We start from the raw sequence: 22,679 nt of genomic DNA, 5'->3' as shown, positions 1-22,679 counted from the left end.
ACTGGCCCCATCCTGCAGACCGACCGGTGGTTCGACCCAAAAAAAACACTTGTTTTCTATCAATTACACACCCCATGAAGTCTTGAATTCATAGATATTTTTGTTTTTGTCGTATTCCTAAGCCAATAATTTGATGACCAACGCAATTGAGTCTCCTCCTACTGACCGATGACCCTGTCATCAAATGATTGGCTCAGGAATGCGACAAAAACAACAAAATCTCCACAAATGCAAGGCTTCATGGGGTGTGTAATTGATAGGAAATAAGTCATTTTGTGGGTGAACTACTCCTTTAAAGTGGGGTCCAGGGGACCCTATCAGGGTTCCTTGAGGAGGGGGTTCCAAATGGACCCGTTACAGGTCTGTAACTCTGAGAGCGTACAAATGGAACCAAATGTACACGACTGTCGTGTCCATTTGGTTCCATTTGTACGCTCTCAAAAAAAAGTTTGAGAACCACTGGTGCAGACCATTCCGTTCTGTTCCATGCTTTTGTGTTTATATGATGTTCGGCTGTTTGGAGCAGCGGGGCCAGAAGGGACGCATGCTGATGACGAAGACCAGGAAGATGAGCAGTGACATCAGGGTGACCACGGACACGTAGCTGGCGTACGGCAGGGGCGGCGCGTCCGGTGCCTCCGCCGGGATCATGTTGGTCAGGTTCAGCATGTAGCCCAGTGTCCAGCCCGCGTCGCTGCCTCGGATCTAAAGACACACGAAGGAGAAATGTGTAGAGTTTTAACACCAGTGGTTGGATAGAAGCACGCTTGTAAGTGCCGTTATTAAAATACAAACAATAAAAATATAAAAAAATGCTAAAATACAGAAAATTAATGGTCATTAAGTTTATAAGGTATAATTCCTAATTTCTTGATTTAAATAAATAATTGGTTCATAGTTGATTTCATGTAAGGTTAGAAATGTTTAAACATGATGTGGGGCGGAACAAAGTTCCCTGTCTGTCAGTAGCACACACCGCACTGGACCATTATTGATTGATGCATGAATTGCATGTCATTACTGACAGGTGGTGCAAACAAACCTGTTGACTAAGCTCTGGAAACTTGCAGTTTAATGTGATATTGCGCTGCTAAAGTTATTAAAGACGTCTGAAACCAAGGACAGTTGGTCAAAAGGACATTCTAAGGACTTTAAGCAACAAAAGAACGAAGAACCTCTTTTCCACAACAAGCGTCCAACGAGGTATTCTGTTTTTTGATCTCGCTGTGATGTTGCCGTTGCGTTTGATGGACACACTTAACCTGTGCAGTTAGCATTTCTACATGTCATTGTATTTTCATTTATGTATGCTTTGGTCTATGTATGTTATGTACTGTGGAAGTTGTTGATTGTGTGCTTATTATTTTTTGTGAACATATAGTTCTCACGGCATGACTGAGGGATGAGGAGAATGCCTGAAGCAATAAATGCCCGTTTATAAAAAACCCGACCTGTGTCATCAATGTTGTGAGAGGAGCTACAACGCTGATCTTTTACTTACTGTAAGTACAAGTAGCATTATTACAACAATGGTAAAAGTAAAACAAAAAGTAAAGTGTCATGTATTCAAAATGAATGATGCGAAGCCTGCAGAGCTAGTTTGCGTGATAGTTTTATACAACTAGATTCTGACAAGTCCCGGAAAAGACGCACTCTGATTGGCCAGTAGTCACTTTGAGTGGCAGTTGGGGCAAATGCTCACCCCAAAACATGATTTACGATTCTGTGCCTTTCGGTACATAACTCGGGCGGCGCTGAGTCGGCTCAAGCAAACTTCGCAACGTTCGGCAGGACGACTCGCTCGCTTTGGCTTCGGCGGTGCCTCTCGTGGCTCAAGTTCGCTTGAGACGGGGCGCCTCCGTCGCGGTCCAAAACTATACTTTATCTGCAAAAGGTCTGCGGTTGTCGGAAAAAGAGATTTGATCATGGGGGGTTGAGATCGACAGTTCAATGCTCAACGAGGCACTAGTGCAGTACAATTAATCGAAAAAAGATCGTGATCTCGATTCAGACACCTATACAATCTCGATTTTAAATTATGACGATTGACGATTTTTTTTTTTGCTTAATATTTTTATATTTACAAGAGAATTGTGTGAGAATCGTGTGAGAATCGTGATCTCAATTCTTATGGAGGAAAATCGTGATTCACATTTGAGCAAGAATCGTGCAGCACTACGAGGCACGCCACCAGACCAGTTAAAATGTTAGGGTTTTGGGCTGTATTAGAATGTGACAAGGCTCCCACTCTGGGGGTGGAGTCCTTGTTTTCTTGTTTTTTCATTGAGCCCATCGTAAGGCAGGTAGGGAGGGGCTTGGTAGAATCCAATTACCATTAAATAATACGCCTCCAGCCAATTCCTGATCAGCTGCTCACTCCATCTGATTGGGGCGGGGCCATTTAAACCTCCCTGCTCACTGCTCATTCTTCTTGCTGCTGCTCTGCCATCTTGCTGCTCTGCTATGTTGCTGCTGCTCTGCTACTGCTTTGTACTCTGTTCTATGAAGTTTTCTTGTGCTCCCACCACCACCAAAGCCACCTGTTTCTATACGATTCCCTTATTTATATCTATTTCATTCCCTGTAAGATCTATTTGGCAAATCAATATTTCATGCTTGCAGGGAATGAATGAAATGAGACCGAGCCTTGACGCCAAATATGTTTATAAATATTCATGCGCAAGATATATTATTTATGCTCAATAAATATATTTATTTGAAAAAGTTAAACAAAAAGTGCCTGCATTAAAAAATCGACTTGAGCAAAAGTACAAACGTATTGGCATCAATATATACTTACTCTTTCAGTGCCACAATACGTCAAATACGTCATGAGGCCTAACGCCCCGTGTGCCACAATACGTCAAATACGTCTTTTTTTTTTTGTTGGAAAAACATGTTCAGAACCCAAGATATGATGATTTGAAGATTTGCTGCTCCATTCACTTCTTGTTTAACTTTTTACTGAAAAAGGCTGTATCTCAGCTCCTAAGCACTTTTTTTTTTACAATTAATTTTGGTTGTGGCACTCAGAACCAAAATTCCATAAATAAGCATGGCACTGAAAGAGTTAATGTACCAAAAGTAAAAGTACTCATTATTTTCAAAATGTGTCAAAATCTTAAAAACAGAGGATCTAGGTCTAGGACAACTCCCTTGATGTTGAATATGGCCTCTTGTACACTGCATTTGAGACTACAATTCCTCTGATGTCTATCTAGTCTAGTCACTGGAATGTTGGACACAGGTGTCTTGTGTTGGCTATCAAGTGATGACCCTTATGGTGCGTTCACACGGGCAGATTAAAAGATACAAAGATACAAAAATACACTGCATCTTTGTCGCTGTGTTGCTTTGTATCTGTGTTGCTCAACGCGGTCGTTGACGTCAAACGTCAAACATCAGAGCTACAGTTGTAGCTTTGTATCTGGAAGTTGAACCCAGCTCATCTTGAATTTGTAGCTTTATATCGTTGTCGCTACAGCTACAAACGTCGGATGTATCTTTGTATCTTCATGTCGCTGGTTTCCATTGAAAATGAATGGTAGCATGTATCATTTAATCTGCCTGTGTGAACGCACCATTATGTACTGCAGTCAGTGTCACATCATTTTATCGCAACCTCCTCCTTGAACGATCCCCGGTTTGCCACTTTCAACCTTGCGTCCCTATTTTGGCATGCCATCAACATTTTAGAAGGATCAAGGATGTTATATTTCCACATTTTACAAGTATAAAATAGCCCACCTAGAGGGGACCCCCACCTCACTACATAGGGGGAATACCCCCCCCCCCCCATTCTGGTTAGGGGTACATAGGTTCTCATCAGGAGTTGATAGGTTCTCAGCAGGAGTTGAGTGATTCCATTTGATGATATGATTGTCAGGATTTCAAACCACTTCATAATTATCAGCACAGCCTTGAGGTGCACTTACAGTAAGTGCTTGCATTTTTGACTACTGTACACTCCACTGTAATTACTTAATGTTGAAGGAACCCTGCCTGCACTTGTGTGTTACTTTGACATCAATTCATGATAAGCATTCGAAGCTTCCCAACTCTGAAATTAAATTTTTTTAAAAAGAGGAATCTATGAAGGCAAGCCACTCATCACCACTGAACCACCTAGCCTGTGCTGGTTCTGACACTTAATATTGAAGGTACACTTTATTCTGATTACAACAAATAAGGCACTGCATTATATGTACATTACATGTACTATGTATCAAAAGTCTGTTCATAAACTCCAGAGTGTAATCAAAGTGTCTGGTATCCAGTCGTATCCTAATTTAATATTATATTATTACAGTTATCCATCTGGAAATATTATTGGACATTATAGTGACAGTAGAATTCTGAGCAGTATTATACTATTATATTAATTTAGTTTTATCCTATTTGATCCTAGTTTATTGCCAGCTGAGAATAAAGATTGATACAATATTTATTTAGTATAAGCTTGGCTCAATATTGAGTGTTAACACGACATAAACAGAGAATACCCTTGCGTAGACAGACAATTCGATCGTCTGGCTATGCAAGACTAAACAGAATGACAAGATGGTGGAAGGTCTCCTAAACTTTTATAGTTTTATTGAACTCCTCCCAAGAGAACAGACAGCTAGCTCTCTTCCTAAGATGGCTTACCATGCCTGGACATTATCAAAGTTGTGCTTCAGTCTCTTGACAACTTGTTTTGGTCACTTGGAGACTGAGAACGTTCCTACAGAGACGTCTCCTGTGTGTCCACAGGTCAATATTTGATCACGTTTCTACTCTCGCTCAACCTCGCTCCAGTATTCTACATGCATGTACGTTGGTATAAAATGTATATAAAGTAAAAAAGTTTAATAAAAAAAAGTATATAATAATAATAATAATAATAACAATAAATATCATTATTTATTATCATTATCAATAATTGAAATGTTGGAATATTTATCTTTTTATTGGAATTTTTATAAATAGGAACACACAAAATACATTTTAAAAACATGGACAGTCACATTCAGAAATAAAAGTCAATTGAATTTGTCCATGCCCCGGGAAAGGTGACAGATGGTGGATAGCCGAAATGTCTGTCACCTTTTCTGAGTCAACAAAATAAATTGGCTTTTATTTCTGCTTGCTTTTTGATTTATTGAACAATTATTTGGAGAGTGGTAAGAGCGCGGTGGTGGTGTAGAGATACGTTTGTTTGTTATAGGAACACACACACACATACAATTTTACCCCCTGCCAAAGGTTTAAAGGTCAGGAAACAGGATATAACCCAGGGTGGGCGCCGAGAGAGAGGATATGAGCAGTCTGTGATCTACTGACCTGCTTGATGAATTTAATATCTCTGTAGCTGTCCTCAGTGAAGTTATATCCGTCGGTCAGCAGCGTGAGGATGTACGTGCCCGAGAAACAGTACTCAGCCAGATATTTCACTTTGACGTTTGGGTGCTCCGCTTTTACCTGTTCAAAACACACAAAAAGATCATATTAACATTAATGTACGGCAGTGATTCTCAACCTTTATATTCATTAGGTCACGGATGCCCACTTGATAGGATTTTTGTCTCATGGGACCCCAATCTACACTGTAAAATCCTAATTGCAAATTTTAGAGCGTAGAAGAAAAAGAATAAACCCACAAACTCATCTGCTCCAATGTAATTTATTGACAACGTTTCGAGCCAAGGCTCTTCATCGGGTCAAAATCGAGAAGTGTGTACCTCACCCACTTAAATAGACACCCACACATAGGCGGATTTTATGGGGGGGCATTGCCCCCCCTGGCGGCCGGGGACGTTTTTTTTTTTTTTTTTTCAATCTTAAAAAAAAAAAATATATAATCTTTTTTTTTTTTTATAAAAAAATTATAGTCATAAACTATGATTAAGACGCGCACTGTTGCGCAGTAGTTGGGAGTTGGATCTACTGTACACTTTATGGAGTAAATGTTTTGTACTGAATTAATTAACCAAAGTAACCGAATTAAAGGAGCTACACCATGAATTTAAAAAAAATATTTGATATTTAATATCATATGGTGTATGTCCCTCAAACCTTTTTCAAAAGGTTTGAGCCTAAATCATCACTCAGATATACTCATCCCAAGTCAATTGTCTCTGGCTTATACAGCACTTTCAGCTGCAATACCAAAACGTCCTCTTGGGCAGGGGGGGGCTACTGAGCAATTCTGTCTGTTTTATTATTAAAAATTATTTAAAAATTATTTTAAAAAAAAGAAAAAAAAGGAAAAATTCTGCATAAAAAGAAGCATCTAAGAAAAATACAAAATCGAAAAAAAACACTTTGAACATTTTTGAACAATTCCACCAAGTGTTTGAGGTGCCTGTTTCACCCACTTCCGGGGGGCGGAGCCAAAATCCGAGCCCGAAGTATTTGTTCGTAGACCCCCACTTAGGGGGGGTAGAAAAAGTTTCGGAGCGATTCGGGCACTTTTTGGGTTTGCCATCATTAATGTTTGTGACATCATAAACATTTCCATTCTGAGATCGCCTGTTCAGACACGCCCATTCTGGAAATCCATGAAATGAGAAGGAATGACTGAATTAAAAAAAAAATTGAAAAAAAAGTGATTTTCATGGTGTAGACCCTTTAAAGTCACAAACCCCCCCCAAAAAAGAGTATCAAACCCGCGGAAAACCCGAAGATTTCGCGCTAATGTGAAACTCCGCCTATGCACCCACAGGTCACGTTATCAATCAGTGGGTGGAACAACACCACAGGGTAATCAGATAGAAAAAAATCTAATAGATACAGTGTTCAACATTTACATATCCACAGAACAACAGTGGAAAAAACACAAATGGACAGCTTGATTAATAAAATCTATAGAAAACAGAATTTTAAATAATCAGGTCAATTAATCTTAGGCAACAAGAGTAATAAATGGTTACATTATAAAAAGTGGTTGATTGGAAAGTCCTCATTCATTCCTTTAGGAGACACGCTGAGAGCGTACAAATGGAACCAAATGGACCTGTAAGGGTTAATTTGGTTCCACATGTACGCTCACAGAGTTACGAACTTGTAACTCCTCGAGGACCCCTGAGGCATGTATACAATATAGATGTGCTGGATGAAAATGATGTCGTGTAAAACATGTTCCCAACCTGGTCCCAAGGCGTAGCACAGTAGCTTGTCAGCGCCTTCTTGACGGTGTCCAGAGGGACAGAGGTATCGGTCAGGTTGAGGAAGTTCATCACAAAGTAGTAGGCGGAAAAGGCCTGCAGCATAGGAGAGATGGACGGAGTCATGGGTCAAGTCATTTTTTATTTAGAGAGCACGTTCAACAAACAACCAAAGTGCTGCTGAGTATACACAAAACAAAATACATCACAAAATACTGGAGAGAGAGAGAGAGAGCTGTCACAGTCACAGACTTTGCCTGTCTTGTATTTCTATGTTCATGTTCTAGTTTTCATGGTTCTATGTCCAAGTCTTCCCCAGCTGTATCTCATTGTAATCAGCCCTCATGTGTATATTTGTCTTGTTCCCCAGTCAGGCCTTGTCGACTCGAGTCATTGTTTGGTGTCGCATCATGTCAGTTTGTTTGTGGTGTCTGTTCTGTTCAGTGTTGCCAGATGTCCGATGAGGATAATCGTATTTCTACTATAATTTTACCCTCTGTACGATGTACGATCAATAATGCCCAAAATAGCAAAATGTACGATAATTTCACCATATCACCTAAATTCCTTGGCTGCTGGTTCAGGATCTGGTTTTGCTTCTCAAAATAAGTCAGTAAATCAGTAAATCTGACCCTAGATCTGTACTTGGAAGCATTAAATACACTAGTCGTGTCTTTCCAGTCCAGTTTTAGGCATTTATTTGTGTAAGGTTCAGGAAGTTGACTGCTTCCACGCAGCATATGTGATGCGTTTTTTGTCACGTACGAGTCTCAAACAAGGTTGTTTCTTACAGTATTACGCAATGTTTTTGTGAAATTACATATTTACACCTGTTTGGCTGTGTACAATAGTTTTCTTTAAAATACGATAATTTTAAGTACCATAATTGAACATTTCCCATCTGGCAACACTGGTGTCGCATCATGTCAGTTTGTTTGTGGAGTCTGTGCATAGAGTTAAAAAATAAGTGTCTGTGCTGTTAACCTGTATTAAAACACCCAACCATGGGTTTTGAACACTACCTGCCCTGCTATTGAGTTCTCAACACTCAAGTATGTGACAAGAGTGACAGAAGAGCACTGATTAACCCTTTAAGACCGGGAAAGCATCATTTGTGTAATTTTAAGATTTATTTGGCTATTCAAAAATAGCAGATAAACAAACTCATAGCGCGGCACCGAGTGCTGCGCTATGAGCTTGTAGATCTGCTATTTTAGAAAAATCGTGAAAATGTGTGCAAATCTTGGAATATATACATTTTTTAAAGCGAACATTTGTAAAATATTTAGTTCCAGGGACCCCCTGAAGCAAATATTTGAGTTACAAATGTCAGCTTAATTTTTTTTGAATATTTGCAAAAAAAAAATCATGATTTAAAGAAAATAGCAGATATTTCTGAATAGCCAAAGAATCACAGAAATGCATTCCCGTATTGAATAGGTTAACCAGCACTATAGTAACATACACACAGGCAGTACCAGTAACCCAGATACGACTAAAGTTTCCAATGAGTGTAGTAGTATTCAACGCTGAAAGTCACTGTGTCATGTTTGATTCATGAGGCTATTAGCCAGGCCCACCGGCCCACCCGGATGTTGTTGTCCGCCGTTGCTTCCCAAACAGCCGTTTGGCCGGGATACTGAGGGAATTACTAATGTTTCCGATACCAATCTGGAAAACATGTTTCCGTATTTGCGTTCTTTAACGCTCGCTCTTGGTATCCATTCATTTTTATCATTTTTACCAGGACAGGGCCCATATTGTGACTGAGAGGTTGAAAGTTCAAATTCCAGGAATGGTCTTGGGAAAATCTGGCGGGGGGGGGGGCTTGGGGGGTTGGTGAACAAGCGGCACTGTCAGTGTCTGTTGCCTAAAATACCATTTATGTGCACCGTGAACGACACCCCCAGACTGTACGGTTCTCAACCTGTGGGTCGGGACCCCCAGATGACAGTAAAGTTTAAGGACCTTTAAGACCTTTTAATAAAAAAAAAAAGAAATGAAATGACAAAAGACCATTACTGCATCAAAAGTAATCAAAAAACTACACTATAAAAAAATTGTCAAATAATAAAATAAATTGTAAAATAATATAAGAAAGAGGAAAACATTTTGAAAATTGCCGCTGTAAATCTGTTATTTTCACAATATCTATCAGTCGGAACTGAGTCAAACTAAATGTAATGCTAAGAATGGAACTCACCCCATAAGGGCCGTTCAAATTTGGCTGGAAGACACCGTTGAAGGAGCATTGACTGTAGCTGCACTTGGAGAAGTCGAAGACGTTCTTCAATTTTTCCTGGCACTTGGCGAAGTTCCCCGATCCCGTGTGGGTGAATTCCGCGGGCACCGACTGGGGTTTCCGGCTCGACGTGCACGGGCTTTCGTAGACGCTGGAGTATTTCTTGGGCTCGCTGTAGCCAGGGTGGAAACAAGGGTCCGATACTGTGCTCGGACCTGCCTGGGGGACAAGAAGAGGAGAACACTACATATATCAGCTGTCATGGGTTGGGGGGGTTTTGATCATAGACATATAAAGGTAGACGTCTCCTCTGACTCTGGGGCGTCTGTATAGCGGCCGCCATATTAGAGGGGGCACGCTTCCTGACTACTGGCCGATCACAACGCGTCTTTTTCCGAGACTTGGCAGAATGTAGTTGCATAAAAATACAACCTGAGATTTTTATACAACTAGATTCTGACAAGTCCCGGAAAAGACGCGCTGTGATTGGCCAGAAGACAGGAAGCATGCCCCCTCTAATATAGAGACACACGGCCGGAAGCGGAAGGCCTACAAATCCACGCCCACTTTTGACACTCGGGTCCGTTAGAACGATGAACTGCAGCTCTCAATGCAATCTCTATGAGAGGCATTGTAAAATACCGTCATTTCACTGGTTAACTACTGAGGCTGTAGCGATTTTTTTTGTGTTCTAATAATCTGTCCCATTTGTTTAATTTGTCCTTTTTAATGTCCCATATCTTTCATCTCGATATACTACCCATGATATACTATAATATACTCCATCAGTATGTCAAAACCGCTAGCATCGGAGATCCAGAGTTTAAGTGGTCGCATGGTATATACGTCACGGACGCATCCCTTCAGGTTTTCAATACCCAGAAAACTGGCGAAAGTGGCTGTTTTCAATAGGTTTAGGTCATTATCTCTGGAACAGAAGGTCTAATCTGCTCAGTTCAAAGCTTGTTGGATGCGTGACTTTGTGGACATTAAGTACGCAATGACACATTTTCGGGTTATTTTTTTTTTTAGGGGAGGCGAGATCTTAGTTGGGCAGGTGACCGCCTCTCCTGCCTCTACAGTGGCTACGCCACTGGTCGGCGCTCGGCGCTCGTAAAGACAGTGATGTCACTGAAATGCGACAACTTGTCTGTCTGCTGTCTACCCTCTGCTGTGTTAACATTATGGGTAACTCGTTAAAGTGGCAAATTAAATGTGAAACACATCAACTATTAAGAAAACAAGAAGATATGTTGACAAAGACACTCCATACATTTGGAAACATATTTTTATTTAAATCAATATCGTCTTCAGTTAATGCAGGATAAATTTAAAAGTAGGCTAACTTTCATATCCTCTCATAGGGAATGCATTGGCAGCTGCAGTTCATCGTTCTAACGGACCTCGAGTAGCGGCGCTGTCTCAAAAGTGGGCGTGAAATTTGTAGTCCCCGTGTGTCTCTATGGCAGCCACGATACAGGTCGCTCCAATGAACTGCAGCGGCCAATGAGGTATCTAGGTTTCTATATCTATGGTTCTTAACTTGTGTTTATTGTTTTTGCTCGCCTCCTTATTACCCACCACACCTCCTTGTTTCCCACCTCACCTGTGTCTTAACTTTCATTGTCATTGCCCTGATTGTTTGCCTGTGTATTTAAACCCTGCCTTTTCCTCAGTTCAGTGCTTAGTGTTTACTGTATGTGTGAACTCTGTTTGGCCCCAACTGTTCCCTATATCCCTCATGCCTTTCAAGAAGAGTATTTTGAGTTGGACATTAAGCCTTCAAAATAACTTTTCAGTGTTTGGGTTTACCTTTTTGTGACTTTTGTCAATCAATGAACGTTTGGTTTCTCCTTTGAGATGATAACTTTGTTTCAGCAAATTCATTATTTTTTTTGTGTCTCTGCACCCTTTTTTAGAACACTTTGGGTAGTTTTTTCCCTCAGCCTGCCAGTGCTGAGGCCGTGTTTTTCCCCCGTTCCTGACATCAGCAGCATAGGATTCAGCTTGGTGCTCGAGTTGAGTGCAAAAGTAGTTCAAAGATCATCTTGGGACATTGGGGGAAAAAGTCATAGTAATCATTGCCATAGAGGGTTTGTTCAGTAACCGGGGTCTCCCCATCTCCCCAGCTATTTTACATTTTCAGGTCGGAATGCCAATTTTATACAATAAGGAGAGAACCCATTGATCAGCATCAATTTTATTGTGTTACAATTCCAATTTTCTGTTTCATTACTTCATCACTTGTTTATCCCGTTTTCTCTCTCGTGACTGGATGAAATTGGTATCTTGAACTGAAAATATGTATTTTTTGTTTACCTAAGAGCTGGAGAGACCCTTGTTACTGAACAAACACTCTATAAAAATGATTGCTATGGGAATGTAGGGCAATTTAACACTTTTTTTTAAAGCAAAAATATCACTTACAGCTCTTTAAAACTTAAATGAAATGAAAGGTTAATTGTATCCACATTCCTCCTCCTGACATTTCTTGAGTGCTTGGGACTTTTTTGCTACATATATCAGGTTGCTAATCTCCGAGATAAGACCTTAAGTAAAGTCCAAATGTCGGAATATCTGTAGAAACGTAGAAAAGATCATTGTGTCTAATTTATGCACCACCGTACGATGTTATCGCATGCCGAAAAGTGCAGATCTATAAGCTCACAACATGTCATATCTGCGACACATTGTGAGCTTGTAGATCGACTATTTTCGGCATTGAGCATTATATTAGAGAGCTGGAGGCCTGTGTCTGTACCTGGGTCTGTTGCGAAAGCGCTAGCCGGAGCACCTGGTCTTTGCCGTAGCACAGGAAGCTGTGTGTGTACAGGATGTAGTCGTTGCCGTACAGGCGGAAGGTCACAGAGTTCTTGGGCGACTCAGTGCCGTCGTAGTTCTCGGGTACGAAGCTGATCTGGGTGGAGGCTCCGCCCAGGTCCAGAGCCCCTGTCGTCTTTAAGCCCTGAGGTGCAGACCAAAAAGAGCAAGAAGGTTCAGCTTTAAATCAAATTGGTCAATCGGTCAAACCACAAGCCAAGCCAAAAAAAACTTTGGTGCAGTCATGGACTCAGGCCTGCATATTAACAGCCACATTAACAGTTAGCCTACTATCACCTTAAATGAGTAGTTCACCCAAAAAATGACTTATTTTCTATCAATTGCACACCCCATGAAGCATTGCAATCACCCCATGAAGCCGACAATTTGATGTCCGGCGGAGCCTATCCGGTAGGACACTCAAAGAGTCTCCTACTGAGCAGCCACCCGGTCATCAAATTATTGGCTTAGGAATAGCAACAAAAACAAAAATATCTTCATGAATTCGAGGCTCCATGGCGTGTGTAATTTATAGAAAATAAGTAATTTTTTTGGGTGAACAACTCAACAGGATTTTAAAAAAACGTGTTCATGCATTCATCTTCAGTGGAATTGACTACGTGTACCGGTGTCTTTAAAGGTCTCTAAAAAAAACAACGATCAGACAACCGCAGCTTGGGCGCTCGGGTGGCACAGTGGTAAAAGTAGTTGCCCACCTCCGCAGAGTCTGGAGGTTCAAATCCTTTGAGCGTCTAAATACAAACACAATCGGCCCGTGCTCAGGGGAGGGTAGCCGGGCGGGGATCGGGTCGTATTTGTCACTACACATACTCCTACGGGCTGGGGTGGCACTATAGACCATAGTCACACGGCGGCCATGTTTCTATTAAGTCAACGGCAACGGGGTGGCACTTTCAATGTTAAATTCCAAAATGGCCCCCGTGTGAATATGGTCTATAGCCTTGGATCAAGACGGTCATCATCGGTCATAATGATGACAGTCTTGTATCAAGGCGAGGGCGGCACCTGTCAGCAGGGAGTGTTGGGCGGGAGGAGTAGCTCTACGTCCTCCCGGTGGGGGCTCCTCACTTTAGAAATCAATACATAATTTATTTGGGCACAATCCTCTTCTGCACTGTAATTTGACAATTTTTTAAATTTTTACTTCTATAGTTTTTACTGTATTCAAATGTCCTTTTGTGTTTTTCGTTGTGTGTCCTGAATAGGTGTTACCTATTAAGGAGAAACAGTAGGTTTTCTCTCTTTTTACTGAATTCATAATGTGTTTCCTTTGCCTAATGTTTTATGTAAACCACAATTGAATTGCCATGTTGAAATGTGCCAGCCTAGCCTTGCCTTGATAGGTAGGAATGTGTGCGTGCCGCACACGCACGCACACACCGCACACACACACGCACGCAAGAAAGCCTGCAGCACAAGCAAACATATTCTCACACAGATAAGTGAACATGCACACATGCAGACAAGTACCTGCACATGCAGATGCGCACACACACACACACACACACACACACACACGCACACACACAAAAATGTACACAAACCTGTAACACATGGACCTTTTGGGCCGTTTTTACAGTGCTGACTATGCAATATACAGTACAGTACATGCATGTATAATCACTCACACACACGCACACACGTGCGCGCACACACACACACACACACACACACTCTATACATACAAAAATGTACACAAACCTATAACACATGGACCTTTTGGGCTGTTTTTACAGTGCTGACTATGCATTATACAGTACAGTACATGCATGTGTAATCAATCACTCACACACACGCACACACACGCACACACACGTGCACGCACACACAGACCTGATTGAGGCGGTCGTCCAGGTAGTTGACGGTAACCCAGCCGAAGGCGCCCTCCTCCTGGCCACTGAGGATGCGAGCTCCCTGATAGGAGAAGGGAAACGTCTGCAAGGCGCTGCTCACTGCCTCAAACACCTCCTCTGATGCAGAGGCGTTCTCCATGCTGCACGTGCACACACACAGGACATCAACATTTTAGGATGGTAATTTTATAAATGCCATTCTTTGCCTTTTTTATCGTAATATCTGAGTCTGAGTTTAATTGCACGCCACTGTTGTGCACTCAAAATAGCCCATCTATAATCTATCTGAGTTTATAGAACATTTTGGGTGCGTGACCATAAAAAGACTGAATTTTCTTGTGAGGACCAGGAAAACATTTGGTCCTCACAATAAATTAATACAAGTACACACAGACACAAACACACGCACGCGCACGCACACAGCACACAAATAATGTATTTATTCCCGCATACAAATCAATGCGCTCAGAGCCATAAATTATAAAGTGGCAGCTACTGCACGAGGGAGTTGCCAGTAATACATGCACTGACTTGGCAGTGAAGCTCAAGTACAAATGTAACTATGGCTAGACAGTATATAGTGTATCGTCACTGTCGGGTGTATAGACCTTGTATACTATGTCCATAACCGTAACTTTTCAGGAAATGGAAAAAGAAAACAACCTGTGTTCCAATGGAGCCAATGTAGTTATTATTTAGCCACAAGCTCTTGTGGAATATTTATAAAACGCACAGAGAGACGTAACCACTTTCAACCTGGCTTCCCTATCTTAGGCATGTCATTATATATGCCTATAGGCGCAGATGTAAAAGCTCACAAGATGCGTTGTGAGCTTGCAGATTGTCCATTGCCACTACTTTTGCAAGACACTGCCTTAGGATAAAGTAAAAATAGGCTACTCATTTATGGAGAAAAAAAACCCCCAAAAGATGGAACATGGAGATACAAGGTTTGTACCTGACAGTGACAGTATATATCACACTAGGCTAGAGTGCTTATGTGATGATACAGTTAGCACTGCCTTCATGTCCATTATGAGAGACTGCCAATGTAAACAACATTACAGAGTTTACATTACAAGGATGATGGAAATGACCATTATACTCATCTTTGCGGTGCTTTTGCTGTGTTAAATATGATAAGGTATATGTTAATATCTTATCCTGTGTGCACAAAGGGGAACATTCCATTCTATTGAGGCTTATCGTGCAGTAAGGTAAAGACATAATATAACTATAGCCCTATATGGTATTAGGCTAGAGCAGTTCTCAAAGCGGGGTCGGGGGACCCCCAAGGGTCCTTGGGAAGGTTCCAGATGATGGTCCCCGGCACAAATAATTATACAGCAATTGGAACCAAATGGACCCTTGTGGGTCTCAACACTCTCAGAGTAAACTGGGGATCCTCGAATTTAAATGATTTGAGAATCACTGGGGTAGAGGCTGGTGCAACCAGGCATTTGAGAGAAAAGATAACATCTGGCCTGTTTAGTATCTGTACCAACATACTGGGAGACGCTGAGCCTCCTCCTGGGTGTCAAGATGTGCTTGTCATGATTTAGTTTTTTTCCATAACGATACCAGTAACGGAATAGCTGCCGATACTGCCTAAAATGCTGGTATCAGTATCAGCGAGTATGCCAGCGAGTATGTCCTTCCCGATAGCGGAATCGCTATCGGGAAGGACATTTCTTTTCATCTAGTCATGATCACGGCCTCTGTCAGTGTCCAGTGTGTCCCTGTTTTGTCCCTGAAGTGACTGTTTCCCACTGAGTGTGCCTCTGCCCCTCCCTCGCCCTGCTCCTATTTCACCTCAGACAATCTTCCTGTACCCTCTCCATGAGGCCAGCTGAGCCCCCGGTTGGGTGACGAGCTCCTGAGATTATAAAGACTGTGTTCTTTTACTTGTTTAGTGTTGATCAGATCATGAGTTACGTGTCAGGAGAAGTGAGGCTACTTGTTGCCAGTGGCTTGTTTGAGTTCAGTTCAGACTCCCCATAAGTTATGTGTCAGGAGGCTATCTGTTGCCAGTGGCATGTTTGAGTTCAGTTCAGACTCCCCGGCCCCCCGACGGTGAAGATGCATAAGACCAGCTGAGCTGTGAAGACCAGCTGAGCCCGGTTGGGTGACGACCTCCTGAGATTATAAAGACTGTTTTCTTTTATGTGTTCATTGCTGGGTCATAAGTTATGTGTCAGGAGTAAGGCTATCTGTTGCCTGTGGTATGTTTGCGTTCAGTTATTGTGTAAGTAACTAGAGTGCTTTGTGTAAGTTGTGTATGTTACGAGTGTATTCTGGGTGTGTGTGGGAAATTTGTGTCGCTGTCGATCTGTATCGTTCATCGGTAATGTGATCCTCGATCATCTCCTGCGTTTGAGTTCCTGCACTTGGGTCCTAACATCATGAGTTCCTGACAGCGCTCTCCAATGCTTGCAAACATGAAACCAGATTGTGTATTCATCTAGAATTCTAGATTAATCTCACCAGTGTCTGTGACAAATATTAGAAGCGTGCAGTGGAAATTCCTTGACACCATTGTTAAAGCTGCAATCCATTAGTTTCATGTAAAAGGTTAGGGTTAGGTTTACTATGGTACCGTACTTGAGTAGCCTCATGCCAGCGGTAGCTCCCAGATAGAGGGGGGTCTCGCGGTGTCTGCTGCCCGGCACCAGGTGCACTGCCTCCTGCATGCAGACTGTCAGAGACTCCCCAGCCCCCGACGGTGTAGCTGCATAGCTGGAGATACCTCCACCTGCAGGAGAGTCAAAGTAGGAACCACATTAGTTAGGTCCACATTTTACTGTAGGCGGACGTCCTGCCTGATTATGAATCGCACCAACGTTATCGGATAGACCCGCCTTACCCGTGTCTGATTGGCTCCCTGGCAGGCATAGTTTTACTGAGGTTAGGGTTAAGGTTAGGTTTAGGCACAGTTGCAAAAACGAGAACTGTCAATCACAGCCAATAACGTGTCACTCACTCATACGGGTACCAGCGTTGCCAGGTCTGCTTATTATAAGCGACTTTGGGCTTGTTTTTTCTGTAAAGTTGCTTGTAAATATTGGTAGTTGCGGGTTGCGTTTTTTTTGGGGTCTTGTTTCTAAAGTGTAGTTGCTTATTTGGGCTTGTTTCCTAAATGTTTAAACCAGTGGTTCTCAAACATTTTCATGTCAAGGACCCCCCAAATTAATATGCATTTGTCCACGGACCCCCCCCATCTAAAAATACTTTGTGCCAATATTGAAAATGTGTCACTTCTTTCACAAATGTTTTTGAATATAGCAGATCTACAAGCTCACAACGCTCACAATCGGCTATTTTCAAATATCCGGTGCATATAGGTTTAAAGTGCTCATGTGGCCTATAGGCACTTCTTTTGGGCTTGTTTTCATAGATCTGGTTGCTTATTTCTCTCGCAATATTTACATGCTGTGACATGTTGGTGTGGAATGGTCCACAACAAGACTGTGCTAACAGCAACACGATAAACATCAAGATAATACTAGTGATAATACTGGATGTAAATTTAAATTAATAAATAAATAATAAAGCTGGCAACAGTACAGGTAATACCACTTTAGCAGATAAAATATAAAGCTGGCATCAGCACAGGTAAAACCACTTAACAGCAACAGGAAATGTGCAGAATACTGAGGGCCAAGAATTAAGCATCTGGATTTGTGGAGTGTGTTGTAAAGATATGCACATAAATACAAGTTTATATGTACATTAGTGAAAGTAACAGTATGAGTAAACTAAAAACTATCTGTCATTATTGGTATAAAATAGGGCTTAAGTGATAAGGGATAAGCGATAGTTGCATATTTGCAACCATAAAGTAACTACTGTATAGCATCGTAAAAATGTATCATAAAGCGATTACAAAACACAAATAAAGCCTTAATGGTTTTAGATATGGACCTGCAGACATGGAGGGTCATAAAACAGGAAGGTCATCTGGGTTGGAAACGAAACCCGGTGAAAACAAGAAGAATGCTAATGTTGTCTCTGCCATCTTAAAAGTTCTGCATCATTGGCTAGACGCTAGACGTCCCCGAATAACTCCTGTGGATTTTGCCCAACGGCACACAGTTTGAGACCAGACGAGAGTCCTGATTAGAACCAGCATGTGATTGTCTGTGTATACTTACCATGCACTTCCCACTAAAGCCCTAAATGACTTCCCGTGGGCCATTACTACAAAAGAAGAATTCTCTTCTCACCCAAATTAGCCCCGTTTCTTCGTATTATTGTCTACAGTACAAAGACACGGATGGTTCAAAGAGTGTTCAAAACACATTGTAGCAACATATGTTTTTTCCACAAAAAAAAACGGTTAGGATTTAGAAGACATTTGTAGAATCCCCAGATGCAAAGATCTGAGTTACAAATGTTCACTTTAAATATACATATATATTCAAAGATTTGCACACATTTTCACGATTTTTTAAAAATAGCATATCTACAAGCTCATAGCGCGGCACTCAGTGCTGCGCTATGAGCTTGTATATCTGCTATTTTTGAATAGCCAAATTAGATTAGAACCAGCATGCGATCGTCTGTGTTTCTTACCATGTATACTTCCCACTAAAGCCCCAAATGACTTCCCATGGGCAATTACTACAAAAGAGAATTCTCTTCTCACCCAAATTAGCCCCGTTTCTGTATTATTATTGCCTACAAAGACATGGATGGTTCAAAGAGTGTTCTAAAAACCCTGTGGGGAGAGACGTGCTTGGTTTTATCGTCAACAGACCTACCCATGCTGTGCGTGCACGGAGTGGTGCGCGCATGTGTGCAAGTGCATGTGTGTGCGTTCCACATAACAGGCTTAACCTTTGTACAGATGTAAATTCCACGAGGATTAAGGCAACATATACATGCAGTATGCATGGATGGATGGAGCTTTGTTAGATAACCCCAAAAAAATTCAGTTATGATGTATAGGATAGACTAATTCCCCTTCTGACACAATATGAAAAGTATTGCTATGGTTTCTATGGCTCCTATAAAAGTAACCATGATAAATCTGTTTAATAAGTATTAGCTTGAGTGGGTGTATCAGTTAACTTCACTGAACTATGTGGCCTGTGTCTGTGTATGTCTATCTACGTGTGTGTGTGTGTGTGTGTGTGCACGTGCGTTTGTATGCGTTCCGTCTTGATGCATAGGAGAGACGTTCCCCTTCTGACATAATGTGAAAAGTGTTGCTATGTTTCTATCTGGCTCCTGTAAAAGTAAGCATATACCGTATGTATGTGCGATAAATCTGCTTAATGTAAGTATTAGCTTGAGTGGGTTGTATCACTTCACTTCACTGAACTATGTGAGTGTCTGTGCATGTCTATCTGCGTGCACGAGCGTGCGTGTGTGTGCACGTGCGTGTGTTTGTGATTGGTGTGCATATATGTGCTACAGTATATATCAGTGATTGTGTAATTTCACATGCACAGCACAGCACGTACCCTTGACTTTGCAGGAGTGGATCTGTTCAACGTGGCCTGTGTTGTTATCCTTCTCAGCTGGCCACCGGTACATATACATGGCCGTGTGGGAGGAACCGGCGTCCAGCACTATCCCATACTGGTAGAGGGGGGGGGGGGGGGGGAGAGAGAAGGGGAGGGAAGGGGGGGGAGAGAGAGAAAGGGAGAGATTATAATGTTAACCACTTTCAACCTGGGGGTCCCTATTTTGTGTTATGTCGTTATAGCATAACATTTTCAATTTATTGTTTTTTTCGAAATAACAGTGAAAATAGCTGATGTACGAGCGTGTAGATTGGCTACTGAATAGCACCGCTGTCGCACGACGAAGTAGAAAATAGGGCTTAAGTGGTTGGGAGCCATCAATCAACTCTTCTGTCCTCCGTTCCATGCTTGGACGAAGATGAGCTTAGTCTGGAGTTTTTTCCTACTTCCCTATTGATTTGTAAACCTAAACACAATTAGAGTGAAGCTCCCAGCTGCGCTTGCCAACAACAAATGACAGCATTTTGTCGTTGAAAAATGCACCTTCGGTCAAAATCTGTGTTCTTATAGAGCTCCCCAACCTTTTATGGATGCACTTGAAAGTCTCAAAAGCGTTCGCGGCCCACCCATTTGCCCACTTATTAACACGGCTGCCGTGTTAAGTGGTCAGGCCGCGTGCCACAGGTTGGGAATCGCTGTCTATTATCCACTTAAAGGAGTAGTTCACCCAAAAAATTACTTATTATCTATTAATTGCACACCCCATGAAGCCTTGAATCCATGGATTTATTTTAGTTTTTGTGGCCCGTCTCCTACCAGCTAATGTATCCGGTAGGAGACACAAAGTAGATTATTTGTGTCTCCTACCGGATACACACCCGGTCATCAAATTATTGGCTTAGGAATGCCACAAAAACAAAAATAAATCCATGAATTCAAGGCTTCATGGGGTGTGCAATTGATAGAAAATATGTAATTTTTTGGGTGAACTCCTCCTTTAAACCCCAGAATCTGTATTGTGGGGAAAACCTTTGCAGGAAAATAGCAGATCTACATTGTGAGCTTGTAGATCTAGCTATTTCCAGCGAAAAATATTGAATGTAGAGCGAAAACAGAAAAGGCACTAGTTTAAGCAGTGGTTCTCAAACTTTTTAATTTCAAGGACCCCCAGTTTAATAAGCATTAGGCCACAGACCCCCATTTGATACCATTTGCTATTTCTGGGACCCCAATCTATATTATGAAATCCTAACTCTGAGAGTGTACAAAATGGAACCAAATGGACCCGGGAGGGTCCATTTGGTTCCATTTGTACACTCTCAGAGTTACAGTCATGTAACTCCTCAAGGACACCTGGGGGTCCCCAGACCCCAGTTTGAGAACCATTAGTATAGAGGATTCAGTATCACTCTTGGTATGCTCCGACCTTATTTGGCAGTGGATTGCTGGAGTTCCACAGGTTAAGGTCATGTTGACCTGCGCCCATATTTGGTCTGTTGCTCCTGCTAAAACTGTACAGGCTCTTATGCTCAACGAATGGGCTTGTTGTTGTGTTAGTAACATGGCAACCAACACTGACTCTAGCTTACTCTTGTATACTAGGCTGTGACGCGCTGTGAGCTTGCAGATCTGCTATTACTGGCATGCACTTGTATAAACCCACACTTTTAAGCATACATGAGTTGCTGTATGTTGAAGATGAAGGGACACAATTTCAGTGTGCATTGACTTTTTTCTTTTTTTACCCTACCTTATACTTTTGGAGGAGGGGCTTGTTGTACAGTACCGCCACCGTAACCAAGGCGACAATCGCTATGACGCCGATCACAGTGATGAGGATGGTCACAGGGCTATGCCACGGGTTCTTGTCTTTCATCTCTGAAAGAAAGAGACAGAGAGGGGGCGGATGGAGAGATAGAGAGAGAGGGGGGGATGGGGGGATGGAAATGGAAAGAGCGAGGGAGGGGGAGAAGGGTGAAGCATCAGGGGGGGGGGGGGGAGAAGAGGGAGGAGGGGGACATGAGTCGGGGGAGGTTAGGAGACTTGCATCCAGATGTGGGTGATGTCACATTGTTTGTGTGTGTGTGCGTGTGTGTGAGAAAGTGTCAGAGAAACAGACAGACAGACAGACAGAGAGGGGGGACAGGAGAGAGAGAGAGACAGACAGTGGGAGACTGTGTGGGGTGCAGTGTTGTGTTGTCGTTATGTAAAACCAGAGCTCCCCTCAAATCCCACTTCAAACCGCTCATCGGTTCAGATATGATAAATCTCTTCTTCCCGGTTAACTCGTTGTTTGACAAGGCAAAGCCTTCATTCCATGCCAAATCAATTAGGTCATGACGGAAAAACACGGACGCAATCTCCGTTTTGGAAACACAACAGACCCGATAACATTTTGCAGCCTGCATGCTCGCAGAGCCTCTATCGACCACCTGGTTAGTGAAGTTGTTTATACGCAACACCAGCGACGGCGGAACATCGGCCTTAATTAAAACATGACTTTAAGGCTTGTAAAGTGGCTGGGGTACGTGAGGCCTAAATCATTTTCATTCCTCATGCCGTCAAGCTGCAAAACCACATCCTGTTAAAAGAACATAGAGCTCTATATAGAGACATAGAGAGAACATAGGGTTTAATCCCCATGTGTGTTTTGCCGGCGTGACTGTGTTTGACTTCCACTTCTTCATAAGTGGACTATTCATTGCATTTCCATTGTTTACAAAATGGGATTTATAACAAGCCTGAAGACACACATTGCAATTGCAACAGAGTAAACAAGCACTCACCTGCCTGAGGACTGTTAATTGGACAGATGACATCACTATAAGTTTTAAGAGTCACTGTCTGAATAGATTCGGAACACAGAGGGGAGCGCTCAGACGTCATGCTTGCTGCTCGGGTGCATGTGTGTGGCACTGGCACAGCAGCCATTTTATCTCTTCCTTCACAGGTGCTACCAATGATACTAATGAAGGCTCTGTTCCATTTATAGTGTAGCACAGTGGTTTGCACGACCCCCATAACTCTACTTACGGGGGCGGCAGTGGCTCAGGGGTAGAGTGGCCGGGTAGATTGAACTGGAAACCGCAAGGTTCCCAGTTCGATCCCGGGCTGGGGCGCTGAACCCCTA

The 22,679-nt window shown here is 42.2% G+C and overlaps 1 protein-coding gene across 3 annotated transcripts in view; it reads right to left on the bottom strand.

Moving 5' to 3' along the window:
• Positions 1 to 445: 445 nt before the first annotated feature.
• The window catches only part of entpd1 (ectonucleoside triphosphate diphosphohydrolase 1), a 55,133-nt gene continuing 32,899 nt past the window's right edge, over positions 446 to 22,679 (bottom strand). For all 3 annotated transcript variants that reach the window (XM_080454609.1, XM_080454607.1, XM_080454608.1), the window contains exons 2-10: positions 21,300 to 21,427; positions 19,547 to 19,664; positions 16,683 to 16,833; positions 14,062 to 14,221; positions 12,149 to 12,352; positions 9,349 to 9,606; positions 7,128 to 7,241; positions 5,323 to 5,460; positions 446 to 705 (exon numbers count right to left, since the gene is read on the bottom strand). In XM_080454609.1, coding sequence (XP_080310735.1) covers positions 499 to 705; positions 5,323 to 5,460; positions 7,128 to 7,241; positions 9,349 to 9,606; positions 12,149 to 12,352; positions 14,062 to 14,221; positions 16,683 to 16,833; positions 19,547 to 19,664; positions 21,300 to 21,425 — 1,476 coding nt within the window. In that variant the 5' untranslated portion in view covers positions 21,426 to 21,427 and the 3' untranslated portion in view covers positions 446 to 498. The remainder of the gene's footprint in view (positions 706 to 5,322; positions 5,461 to 7,127; positions 7,242 to 9,348; positions 9,607 to 12,148; positions 12,353 to 14,061; positions 14,222 to 16,682; positions 16,834 to 19,546; positions 19,665 to 21,299; positions 21,428 to 22,679) is intronic.

The sequence above is a fragment of the Gymnoscopelus braueri genome (assembly GCF_963280865.1).
Source record: "Gymnoscopelus braueri genome assembly, chromosome: 17".
NCBI classification, from domain to species: domain Eukaryota; kingdom Metazoa; phylum Chordata; class Actinopteri; order Myctophiformes; family Myctophidae; genus Gymnoscopelus; species Gymnoscopelus braueri.
Note: the sequence above shows the minus strand (reverse complement) of the source record. Positions and strands in the feature narration are given on the sequence as shown.